Consider the following 13,577-nt stretch of genomic DNA (forward strand, 5'->3'; position numbering starts at 1 on the left):
GAAAATGTGTTTTTTATTCCTCCGTTCTAAGAATATTTGGAGCTAAAAGTTCCAAAGAGAAAGTCAATAGCCCGAAAATGTGGCTGTGATAGAAACTGCAATAAATATCATCCCCAAAACATTTTACATTATATTTCTGGTCTCATTTTTTAGATGTACAGAATGATTTTAAATGATGCCAAAACTCCTGGGTACTTACCCAAATGTTCACTAAGATCCAGGTCTTTTTTGGTTCACTGGTGTTTAACAAGCAACAGGCCCATTAAATTTAATTGTAACCATATTGTCTCTGCTTAACCGTAAGTGGAAAAGAATGGGGGCCACAAAATTTAATAGTCAGAAGGCCTGGTCGAGGCTGGCTTTTTACTGGAAGGTTGTGTACAGCTCTGGGTTCCAAAGGCCAACAGACAAGGATAATTTGGATACAGTTCATTCAACCCTTAGTGGGGCCTGGGAATATTCATCCAGAAGAGAAAATGAGAAAGACTGTTTGTATATATTTTAAAAGATGAGTAAATAAACTTCCATTGAAGACAATAAATAAAGAGTTACTTTAGAATGAAGTGTGGCATTACTCAAGTTTGGGGTAACAAACTAATTTTCTAACAACTAAAATGATTGGATCCAGAATTGAAAAATTGGGGTAACTATGGATTCTTCTCTGAGATATATAAAATGGAGTGAGTTTCTGGGACTTGGGTTGATTTACGTATCTTTCATGAAGATGTGTGGTTAGATTAGGTATTTTCTGAAGTTCTTTTCCAATTCTAGATTTCTAATACTGGTGATCAAATATATAACTTCTCGTAAGTCTACTTAAAGACAAGTAAGTTTAAGTAAATACAGAAATGTGATTAAATAAACTGAAGAAAGTGCTATTGCATTTATTTCGGAATAGAGAAAATGTCATCCCTCTAAATGAAAACACAGGAACCAAACTATTTAACTACAGATTTCCCAAGAGTAAAAGCAAAGAGCACACAGTCCAAGAATAGACAATGAGCTCTACTGTATAGCTTCAGAGAACTTAGCGTAAATAAGCCCTTAACAGAAAATGCACTAAAAATCCGTTTTCTACAAGGCCACTCACATTATTAGCTCCACCCAAAAAAAATTTTTAAAGGTGAAAGTTTTCTTTTGCGCTTCTCTACCCCCTCATCTCAAGTGTCCAGGATCTTTTTATTGCCTCTGGCTGTTCAGAGTCATTCCTGGGAGCAAGCACATAGTCCCGCCCTCTCCACCGTAAACACCCTTTGCTATTACATTTTTTTAGGCATGATGTTTTCAATTTAAAAAATGTTTGTACTGTTTTCCATTATTTTGAGTGAAACTGATAAATCTATGCCAGAGGATGATAGATCCTTCAGAGGTTACGGATCTGTTACTGCAGTACTTCTACTGCTGAGATCCCTAGGCTACTGGTTAGAAAGGGATTGACAGGCATTTTGTTGCCTCTCCAATCCTACCAGTCAGGTGCCCCCTTCACCTAAGTGTTTAGACCAGCGCAGATGAACTAGTAACCAATCTGGATTTACATGTTGAAACATCTTTCTGTTCTCTTTCTCCTCTATCAAATATAAAAAGAATGTATATGTATTTTAAATTTAAAATTAAATATTTCAATTACAGTGGGGCCTTGACTTACGAGTGTCCCAACTAACGAGTTTTTTGAGATACGAGCCATCTCTCTGTCGATTTTTTGCTTTGAGTTGTGAGCTAAAATTTGGGTTACGAGCTGGCTTCAGATACCCCAACGCTAGTTGGCGCAGCGAACATCACAGTGAACGCCACAACATCAGCCCAGCATCACATGTCTCACTCGTTCACTTTTCGATTTGTCATAAGAGTAATTTGAGTTATGAGCTCCATCACGGAACGAATTAAACTCATAAGTCAAGGCCCCACTGTATTATTTTATTATTATTTCTGCAAACTTTTTAAAAATATATTTTTATTGATTTCAAAGAGGACGGGAGAGGAAGAGAGAGATAGAAACATCAATGATGAGAGAGAATCATTGATTGGTTGCCTCCTGCATGCCTCCTACTGGGGATCAAGCTAGCAACCCAGCATGTGCCCTGACCGGGAATCAAACCATGACCTCCTGGTTCATAGGTTGATGCTCAAGCACTGAACTACACTGGCTGGAATGCAAACTCTTAAAAAGGTTTAAAAAATAAGCTACGTTTAACTCATTTAACAAGGATTGCAATACACGATCTAATTATATAAGTTGAAAAGGTTTGTTAATTATGTCTCTATATGGAAAATTTAATTTTCTTTGCTTTATTAATTGACAATAAAGAAAGGTTTTTCAGGGATTTTTAACAGCACTAATGATATCTGATTCAAAGAACACTCACTTGTTTCCTGGGCAATTTCAATATATTAAAGAGATTTGTTTATTTTGCCAGGATTGAAAGCTGCAATCAATTCTTACTTGTCAAAAAAAACATATTGCTATTGAGAGCTAAAAGAAGCAATTGCTTAAAAAAGGTCATTTAACATTTAACAAGGTTTTTGTTGTTGCTGCTGTTATTTGTCTTGTTTTATTTGATAGAGAGCGCTCAGGTAATATTTGGAACATAAGGAATTGTTCCAAATTAAGGATAGGGCAGAAATATTTGGTACAAATCAGATTATGAAGATTACAAATGAAATCTAGTTTTTATATCTTAACCTTAAGTATCATGTGCAAAGTTTGTATTCCAGAACACATAAGCTAACAACACCTAACATTTGTTGCACTTTGCAATTTTTAAAGTGTGTTTACATTAATTCTTTCAATCATTACAACAACCCTGTGAAGTAAGAAGGATGGACTTTATAATCCCTATTTTATAGATGAGAAAATAAAGCTTGCAGATATTGTCCCTTACCCAAGAACACACATCTCATAGAAACTAGCATCCAGGGTTGGTTGGGTTTCATATGATGTTCTTTTGTTGCTGTTTGTTTGGTCCTTAGACTTATTTCCTCAATAATCATGGTTCTAGATCATTTTTACTGAGAAAACTATATAAGCATTTGGGTTTTTGCTGCAAGAGCCGATCAATAGTTCAAATCTCTGGTTGCCATACACATTGCTATACACAGCCAAAGACTGACAGTCCTTTTAAACTATCCTCATTTCCAAAAGCAGGATGACTCAGGGAGATGACATTACTAAAACCACACAGTTCTCCGTGAGATGCTATCTGCATCTAAGTCCTCTCCAAAGGTGCGTATAAAAAGAGAAAATGATGGCGTCTATAAGGGAACTAGCACACTGCCATCTAGTGATTAGGAGGTCTGATAAGAAAAGGCTTCTGGAGAAAATAGAAATTTTGCTCACAGGGATATTAAAATATAATTCCTTATCTACTAAGCAAAGTGGTCTAGAGACAATGGGCTTATTTAAAGGTTGGGTTTGCTTGTCAAGAGGACCTGAATGTCTAGTCACATTTACAGGGCCTTCACTGTGTATTGCAAACTGACATTTGTCGGGCCAGAATCATGCCATAGGAAACGCATGGGCTCTAGAACCAGAATGATCTGTGTTTGTGTAATCTGTCACTTCCAGTGGAAGGAATTCTGCAAAAATCACCTCACTTCTCTGATGCACACTTTCCTCAATTACAAATGGCAAATATTTGGCATTCAAGAAGCTGTAGTTACTATTTCAGGAGCTCAAATGAGTTCCCTGGCTATATTATGTTCAGACAATACAATGCCTGCAGAATTCTGAAAGCTGCTCTTTAGTAGTCAAAGGACATCTAGAAATCAAGATGGGCAACCCTTTTCAAGGTTGGCATAGGGAGGCAAGTTCTAGGACATTATGGAAAAGTCTGCCACTATGAACAAAGACAGTGATGAAAAATTGCTATAAAATTACCTCCGATCTGAGATTTCATTATTGTATTTACTTACTTGTATTTATTTATAAACTATAAGTGCATATCATCTGCACCTCTTATTCACCCAAATATAAGTTAACATTGTTAAGTGAGATAATATATTTCAAAATGATTTTAAAATGCTACAGCACTTTAAAATTGTAGGATCAAAGTATGATTCTTTGTTTACAGCAGAAATAAATTTGCTTGTTTTTTTGTGTTTTTTAAAAATACGTTTTTATTGATTTTGTTAGAGAGAGGAAGGAGAGGGATAGAGAGATAGAAACATTGATGAGAGAGAAACATCATCCATCAGCTGCCTCCTGCATTCCCCCTAGAGGGGTTGGAGCCTGAAAACAGGGCATGTGCCCTAACTGGGAATTGAACCGGTGACCTCTTGATTCATGGGTCAACACAACCACTGAGCCATACAGGCCAGGCTGCTTATTTGTGGGGTGTTTTTTTGTTTTTTTTTAAATATATGTTATTGATTTTTCACAGAGAGGAAGGGAGAGAGATAGAGAGTTAGAAACATCGATGAGAGAGATACATCGATCAGCTGCCTCCTTCACACCTCCCACTGGGGATGTGCCTGCAACCCAGGTACATGCCCTCGACCGGAATCGAACCCGGGACCCCCCAGTCCGCAGGCCGACGCTCCATCCACTGAGCCAAACTGGTTTCGGCTGCTTATTTGTTTTTTTATCAGCTAACCACATTTCTATTTTTGGACACAATGATAAATATTCTATTCGATTTTTACCTTCTTTTCTTATGTATATTCTCTAATAAGAAAGGAATCTGAAAAAGTCAGTCTGTTATGTCCTGATATTCTTAAAACAGATCCCTTACTACAATCTATACTTAGACTTGTTTCCACTATTCAAACTCCTTTTGTCTATCCTTATTGTTTATACCAGCCGTGGGCAAACTACAGCCCGCAGGCCGGATTCAGCCCTTTTGAAATGAATAAAACTATTGAAAAAAAAGACCGTACCCTTTTATGTAATGATGTTTACTTTGAATTTATATTAGTTCACACAAGCACTCCATCCATGCTTTTGTTCCGGCCCTCCGGTCCAGTTTAAGAACCCATTGTGGCCCTCCAGTCAAAAAGTTTGCCCACCCCTGGTTTATACCTACAAAAATCCAACACCAAGTCCCACCTGGCTACCAATTAATCCAATGACCTTTGCTGTCTTACGTTACTAGAAAAAGCACTTAAATGTGAGATTAAAACCACCTCCATTTAATAACTAAATAATGTTTGAGTATTGCAGATCATTGTTCTTTATCAGAAATAATAATCAGCTTTACTTTTTTACAGGAAATGGAAAATAAAACCTCAACAAATGGATGCAATCCTTCAGAATGGCTCTCAAATGGACAGAGAGGAAAATTGATCTGGTTACTTGTCAATTGCATTATTCAGAGATGACATCATCTGCAAAGCTATAGTCAATGCTGGCTCCTTGCCCACCCGTGACAGCCTTTCATAGATAAAAAACCTGTTCCATAAAGATATAAGCATCTCAAGAGCTGTCATTTGAGCTTTGAAACCTAATTAAATAACTTTCTACCAGCCTCATTAGTAAGCACTAAATCAAATTCTATACAAACACCTGAACACAGGACAGCGAATGCTAACAAAACATTTCATAGCATATCATCATCACCAGTGTGTTATTCTAGAAGAAAAGCAGGCTGTTGGCTGAGGCCGTTTCTATCTTTATTTCTGGTTTTGTTTATGATCCACCGTAGAGATGAACCTGTTAGACTGTTGCTAATTGAAACGCAGAATTAAAGTCTTTTGGCAACGAAATGCTCTTTGATGTTATTCTAACAATTCTATTCTGCTCCATCAGTGAGCGTGAAACACAACATGCTTCTTTACCTGGCGGGTTGTGCTCATTGAGAATCACAAGTGATGCCGGCGTAGGTCTTCTTTTCCTGATCTGTGAACAACAAAGGCCCAAGTGAGGTCAGTGAGAGTCAGACACTGCTCCAGGTTGCCCTGCATCTGGCAAAGCTGTCCCATCCTCATCTTTCCCAACACACAAAAGCAAATATCTGGAGGGTGCACAGGAGGTGCTCGCTCACTAAATTTATTTTGAAACATAGAAAGTCAGACAGTGGAACTGTCATATATGAATATCACCTTTGTTTACCAAAAAGCTACTACACTTCCACAAAAAAGAAGTAGTTGTATACAATCAAATGATGCCTCTGAAAATTAATATGCACTGAAGGTAGAGATATGACTTGCTAATTTCATAATATTAATGATGCTTTAAAGATCCATTGTCCTTATTTCTAAATGAGAGAAGCTTAGAAAACTCAAATTTCTAGCAGGTTAAATTTAACAGCATGAGTTTTAAATTTTAATTAATATTTTAAGTTTTTCTTATTTTCTAGTATATTATTTAGAATAAATCAACAAATAAAAAATAAATATGGATCTCCTGAGGGTATGTTATTCATTTAAAACTAATTGTTTTAGTGTGTGGTTTTTTTTCTTAATTTAAGTTATAGGAGTATATTATGATTAGAATCTCTAATATGTCCATGATTCTTTGAATATATAGGTAAATTCCTGAAGTATATGTCAGTAGAAGAGTAGACAAAATTTACCAATGACATCTTGTCCAAGATAGAACCAATGCCTCATTCAACACAGATGCATGTTCAAGGTTGTATTTAACTGGCCCAAGTCTGGGTGAATCCACTTCAACCTTGTGGAAAATTATGAGTCTCAGATTTAATAATTGTTTTTAAAGCTTTGTATATAATATTTGGTAAAAGATTCGGGGATAACTTAGGTTTTAAGAAATTAATGAATTAAGTTGATGACCCTGTAAGTTTCTTTGCTTTTGCCTCCTCACTGCTACAATTTTACCACAAATGATATTTTAAGTGGTTCTGAATATGAAAGGCAATACTACAGATGTAAACCAATCACATGTGGGAGAGTCAGAGACAAAGAGACATAGTATAGATGGAAAAGGAATTCAGGAAATGTTAAAATACTATCTTTAATATCTGAATTAAATGTTTTTTAAATTATACATATACCTACACATCCTATCTATCATATATTTACATATATTTATAATTACTGCTCTGGATATATAATAAAAAACATTAAAATAAAATAGTAAGTCTATAATCTGAAATCATTCCAAGATTTAATGCTTTCATTGTTAAATGAAACTTTATCTTTTTATTTCATAAGTAATGAAATAAAAGGTTGTTAAATTTTAGAATTTAGAATTTTAGAATTTTTAAGTTTCTCTAAATGTTGAACCTGCTATTTTAATAAGCAAAAGCAAAGATATTTCAGATCCAAATCTGAATTGCTAACATAACCATTTTCCCTAACAGATGCTAATTTTGCATCATATGAAATGCTGCACTAGTTCACCCAGTGCAACTCAAATACAAGTGCATACGGAAACCAATTTATTTCTCATTCATGTGTCCTGGAAATCCACGAAGTTGGGCAAATTCAAGAGGTAGAGAAACCTTCAATCAATAGCAAGAATGTATGTCCATGTTACTGTATATCCAATAACTGGTCCCCACCCAATCCCAATTCTGCTTACCTGCTCCGCCGCTTCGGGTGCAATCTGACTCTGGAACAAAGGTACAGCAAACTGTATCTTTTTGGGACTGTTGGGCTCCATGGCAATGATGAGAATTAGTCAGACACGTGAAGGACTCAGAAGGACTAACCCCCAGTGGTGTCTGGGATGTGTTTCCTCGGGCACACTCCACCCAGCCACACAGAGCGCTTCGTAATAAATAGCTGTAATTCCAGCGTGAGCAAGTGAAGACGCCGAGGTCTGAGCAACTCCCTCCTTAAAATCCACACCGATGTCTGGTTTGACTGCTCCTCACCAGCCTCTCGGATCTTCTCATCACAAGACAGAAAGGAATAATAAGCTAATTGTATGCCTCTTCACTCATACACATGCCAAACATTCACTCAGCAGCTAATTGAAAGTGCAATGCTAGCCTTGAAGGACTCGCTGCCCTGGGATTTGAAAGAAAGGCTCTATCCATTGCACATTGCTAACCGGCTGCTCAAAAGTGCAACGTAAGCTCCCTCTGAGTATTGCAGGGATGGGCCATTCATTATTGATGAATATAAAGCAGGAAGTTTTTGGAGTTGGGGGCAGGGTCTGAGTATGGGATCATTTCATTTCTCTTGCAGCAACTTATAATTCAGACACCCTTGCTATTTTACATTCAGCCACCAAATAGATGAATGGCCACAGAGGGTAAGCCACAACCATAATATCTGCTGTATCTGGTTAGGTGAGATTAATCACAGCAGGCAGAGCATCTGTGGTGTAGTGAGGACAGCACTGCCCCCGGCTGAGCAGATCTTGGTTCCGGCTCCATCTCTTCCATTAACAAGTCTGTAGCCGGAAGCACACCACAGGCTATGTCCAGGCCCCCATACTCTCATTCGAAAAATGGGGGGTCGGACTCAATGACCTTTAAGGTCCTTTCTGTTTCAACATTCTACAATTGTAGTTCTACAATGTTCATTAGAGTGGAAATTATTAGACAGCTACATTTAGCAAACAGCTTGGTCACTGCTGCTGCAATGACCTCTATTTCATTTCCTGGTGGAGCTGGATATACCCTCTGATTTGGAAGAACACAGAAATGACTAGAAAACATTAGTGGAAACATAAGCAGGGGTCCTCAAACTTTTTAAACGGGGGGCCAGTTCACTGTCCCTCAGACCGTTGGAGGGCAGGACTATAGTTTAAAAAAAAAACTATGAATAAGCCGAAACCGGGTTGGCTCAGTGGATAGAGCGTCGGCCTGCGGACTGAAAGGTCCCAGGTTCGATTCCGGTCAAGGGCATGTACCTGGGTTGCGCCCACTTCCCCAGTGGGGGATGTGCAGGAGGCAGCTGATCGATGTTTCTCTCTCATCGATGTTTCTAACTCTCTATCTCTATCTCTCTCCTTTCCTCTCTGTAAAAAATCAATAAAATATATTCGGTGGGCCGCATGTGGCCCGCGGGCTGTAGTTTGAGGACCCCTGCATGGTATCCAACATTGTGTTTTGTTGTCAATAGTGGGGATATGTGCAAAGATAAAGAAAGAACTTGGGGAAAATTTTCATAAAAGGTGTAATCTCCAAAATGATAGATGGTGGTCCTATTGGCTGGTGGTCAAGGTAGGGAAACACTGCCTGCTCTCCACATCTGTGAATGTTAAAGGGGAGGCAATAACATAGATGGCCTTCATGCATTTGACTCCTTTTGTGAAGGAAGCCTGACAATGAAGAACGTACTTAGTTTTCTATTTCCTTATTTGAAATGTATTGTTGCCCGGCCAATGTTGCTCAGTGGTTGAGTGTTGTTCTAGGAATCATGAGGTCCTGGTTTGATTCCAGGTCAGAGCACATGCCTGATTTCGGGCTAGATCTCCAGTAGAGGGCATGCAGGAGGCAGATGATGGATGATGTTGCTGTCTCTTTATCCCTTCCCCTTTCTCTCTAAATAATCAATAAAAACATTTTAAGAGAAATATATTGTTTAATGAATACTAGATTTCTTACATGTTTTTGGATTTATATAATACATTTAGACATTGACTATGATTGCAGTTACTAACAAATGAAGTTTTCTTCCTTTTTAAAAAAATTCTGAGCCCATACCAGGAACCCATCTTAATGATTTAAGCATGCAGCATTCTGTTGAAAGAACATAGAAAGTAATATGCATTATTCAAGCAGATTTCTACACCCACTAGGGAAAAAAGCAAATGCAGATGTGGATGTGAAAGCACTTTCAGTTGGAGAACAGTGCTGACCAGCAAGAACTTCTGTGATGGGTGCATCCTTGTAGTGTCGAAGGAAAACTTACAAATTACATTATGTGTAATAGGTTAGAAAGGCTCTAAAGAAAATCTGAATCAATATCTTTAATGAACTTTTTCTCTGGATATATTTTCAAAGTATATAAAAGGAAAACAAGGAAGTATTTTTAGTGAGAAATTAATTCAAAACTTTATTTAGAGTAATGATTAAGAGCATAATATACTTGGCAGCCTAGATTTCAAACCCTGGCTCTAATACTTATTCAGTTTATCCACATGGACAGTAATAGAACTTTCTACTTGTGAGGTTTAGATGAATTAATTTTTTTAAAGAGCTCATTACGTGTTCAGCACATGATGCCACTCAGTAAAAGATAGCTGTTACTTTTCCTTCATTAGATAGCAGACGAATAGGTGATAAAGTGAAATTTTATGTATGCATTATGATATAAATATTAACTAAATGATTCTCATTAACTAACTACTCTATCTTGAATAGTTTGACCAGAGATAATATAGTATAAAGGGATCACCTAGCCACTTTAAGCTTCTTCTTCCCCAGGCCAGCTCCTGGGCATACTGCGGGACTCAGCTCAGGTTTATCACCTCTAAGAAGCTTTTATGGGTTTATTCCTACCCACACTGGTCTTAGACCCACCTCTTCTGTATTCCCAAAATACCCAGCATGCCTCTACTTAGTACAATAACTACATGACTGTCTTTTTACTGGTTAGCATTTTGAAATGCCATCCATTCACCTAGCAAGTATTTGTTAAGTCTACTCTGAGCCAGGCCTTTTGCTATGGCATTAGAGGATAGACTGTGGTCACAGGTGAGTGAAGTCATTTTAAAGCTAAATTCGTGTTCTAAGAATCACGTAAAATGCAACTTAAATTTGAAATAATCTAAAAATGTTAATGTGTTTATGTGGAGAGTGTAATTATACTGAATATTAGGTGTACATTTTTCTCCCTGTAGAGATAATAGTAATAGCTAACCCTCATATGACATTTACTGTGTACCAGGCACTATTATAAGTGCTTTACCTGAATTGATTTATCTAAAACTCTTAACAACCCTTTGAGATAGATGTCAGTGCCACCCCGGTCCCTAATTTAAAATGAGGAAACTGAGAATCTGAGAGTTCAGTCAGTTTGCTCAAGGTCATCCAGGTAATGCATGGCAGGGCCAAGATTCAAATCAGGCCTAGAACCTGGGCTTTTAATCATGATGGCCACTCTAATATAAGGCCTACAAAGAAGGCACCAGAACCTCTCTCACATTGATATTTCTCTCTCACATCGATGTTCCTCTCTCTCTCCCCTCCTCTCAAAAATCAATTAAAAAAAAATATCCCCGGGTGAGGATTTAAAACAATAACAACAAACAGAATAGCTTCCAAGTTCACCTATGCCGCTTTAAATCTTATATTTTTTCACATTCTACACTTATAAGAAGACTCCTCAGGCAAAACTCACTAAATAACCTTTAATAAACTCTAAACCCCCACAGCACTTAAGTATAAAAGTGTACTTGTAGTCACCCTCATGCTTAAAAGCTGACATCATTGATTCATATATTTATTTAGTGCCTAACATACCCTTTTAAATTGTTTCTTAATTTTTCATGACTGCATATTTTGTCTTCCCTAACTCAAACAAATGTTGATTTACTCTAGGATCTTCATATCAATGAATGCTGTGTTTATAATATGTGTCGAATTGAAGAATTACTACTGAGTTATATAAATACTCAGGATTTTTTTTTCTCCTAACTATGGACATGGTGTTTTGTTTAATATTTTCCTGGGTCGTCACTCAACTATTTTTTATCTTTGTTTCTTATGGATGGTGGCTCACTAAAGAAGCCAGAAATCGGAGAAAGGTTTTTAGCAAGTTCATATCAGCCAGGAGGTTAGAGCAGTAAGTTCCCATCAGAGAGAGGGAATCTGCTTTGAAGGACCTTTGGACCCGCGGGACTTTGTTGATGCCACCACTGGGGAAGCAGTTCATCGGGCAGTCTGAGCTGGGGAGAGTCATACGGAGACACAGTCCATCACTGCCTAGTATGGACCAGGCACCTTTGAAATTTTAGACAAGGTGGACTGTTACAAAGATTTTTAGCTCAAGTCCAGCAAAGACACAGGAGTAATAAGAAGAAGATATGAGATTTATTCTTTACCATCCCTCTTTTCATTTGTTTTCATATCTTTCAGTTTTATTCATGGTCATAGTTTAATTTTAGCCTTTCCCTGCCTTTTATTTGGGGGTGATGATTGCTACATGAAATATAGAATTGTAATTAATGTGTTTACCTAACGTATATGTTTACAAAATGACTTCATAAATATTATTCATTCATCCAACAAATATTTACTGAACATCTCATTCTATGCCAAACACTGGGATATAGACATGCACAAAATAAAGTCCCAACTTTCAAAGAACTTACCATTAAGAGAAGGCAGAATCCTAAACAAATAAGCATCACAGAACTAGAAATGCTATAGTAGAACGTGGTGATAGGAAATAGAAAGGGACCTGGGTCAGAGGGTGATGGCTGTCCCTGGGCCACAGGCACTTTCTGTTTGCCTTCACTGTGTTTTTAAAAATTGAGATGACATTTTAAAGCTCATGAAAACAAAGACATCCCGTTTCTCTTAATAAAGTGGAAGGTCTGGAAAATCTGGGTTCTCATAGCCACAAGGTCACCATCAACTGCAGCAACATCGAGCTACTTTCTGTAAACATGACAGAGATTTCCACAGAGAGCAAGAGGCCTCATCAGGGCTCTATTCACACTCGCTAGTTCCAGTCGATCCCTGAGCTAGAGGAAAAGGCATGACAACATTTTATACCATGCAAAGAAATGCAAAATGTACTGTGAAGGCAATAGGTAGAACTAGAAAAATTTAAGTAAGGGAGTATCATCACTGGATTTGAGTCCTAGAAAGGTCACTGTTGTACTGGTGTGTAGCATAGACTTGAAGGAGTCAAAACCAGAGGCAAGAGCATCTGAAGACATTATAATAATCTACTCAAGAAATGACAAAAGCCTTAACTAAAGTAGCAGCAGTGGCCGAAACCAGTTTGGCTCAGTGGATAGAGAGTCAGCCTGCAGACTGAAAGGTCCCAGGTTCGATTCCGGTCAAGGGCATGTACCTTGGTTGCGGGCACATCCCCAGTAGGAGATGTGCAGGAGGCAGCTGATTGATGTTTCTCTCTCTCATCGATGTTTCTAACTCTCTATCTCTCTCCCTTCCTCTCTGTAAAAAATCAATAAAATATATTTTTAAAAAAAACAAAGTAGCAGCAGTGAAGGTGGAGAGAGGTAGATGGACAGAATATAGTTATTTAATGGAATTGGATGGTGATAAAGAGAGGGGTGAAAGAATGATGGGTCCAAGGTATCTTATTTAGCAGCTTAGCATACGGGATATCATTCACTGAGAGAGAATGTGAGGATGATGAGATACAAAGCAAAAATCAGTGATATTTTATTTAGATTTGGGTTGGTACCAGTGAGCCCTGTGAGTCATAACGCTCCTTACATTTTATTATAATTAAAACTAGAGGCCCGGTGCACAAAAATTTGTGCACTTGGGGGGGAAGGGAGGGTCCGTCAGCCTGGCCTGTGCCCTCTCACAGTCTGGGACCCCTCAGGAGATGACCACCTGCTGGCTTAGGCCCGCTACCCAGGGGATTGGGCCTAAGATGACAATCAGACATCCCCCCTCTGGCAGCCCCACAGCCCTCGGGGGATGTCCACTTGCCAGCGGGGAGCAGGCCTAAACTGCAGTCAGACATCCTTAGCGCTGCTGAGGAGGCAGGAGAGGCTCCCACCACCCCCACTGTACTGGCCG

At 38.2% G+C, this 13,577-nt stretch overlaps 1 protein-coding gene across 2 annotated transcripts in view; it reads right to left on the reverse strand.

Moving 5' to 3' along the window:
* PPP1R1C (protein phosphatase 1 regulatory inhibitor subunit 1C) overlaps positions 1–7,945 on the reverse strand; it is a 102,013-nt gene extending 94,068 nt beyond the window's left edge. Inside the window, exons 1-2 of one of the 2 annotated variants that reach the window (XM_006760552.2) lie at positions 7,478–7,939; positions 5,770–5,830 (exon numbers count right to left, since the gene is read on the reverse strand). In XM_006760552.2, the coding sequence (XP_006760615.1) occupies positions 5,770–5,830; positions 7,478–7,558 (142 nt within the window). In that variant the 5' untranslated portion in view covers positions 7,559–7,939. Of the gene's footprint in view, positions 1–5,769; positions 5,831–7,477 lie in introns of both variants that reach the window. The other variant, XM_015561953.1, reaches the window with a different exon arrangement.
* Between the last annotated feature and the right edge of the window lie 5,632 nt (positions 7,946–13,577).

This window comes from Myotis davidii, unplaced genomic scaffold (genome assembly GCF_000327345.1).
Source record: "Myotis davidii unplaced genomic scaffold, ASM32734v1 scaffold370, whole genome shotgun sequence".
Classification (NCBI taxonomy): domain Eukaryota; kingdom Metazoa; phylum Chordata; class Mammalia; order Chiroptera; family Vespertilionidae; genus Myotis; species Myotis davidii.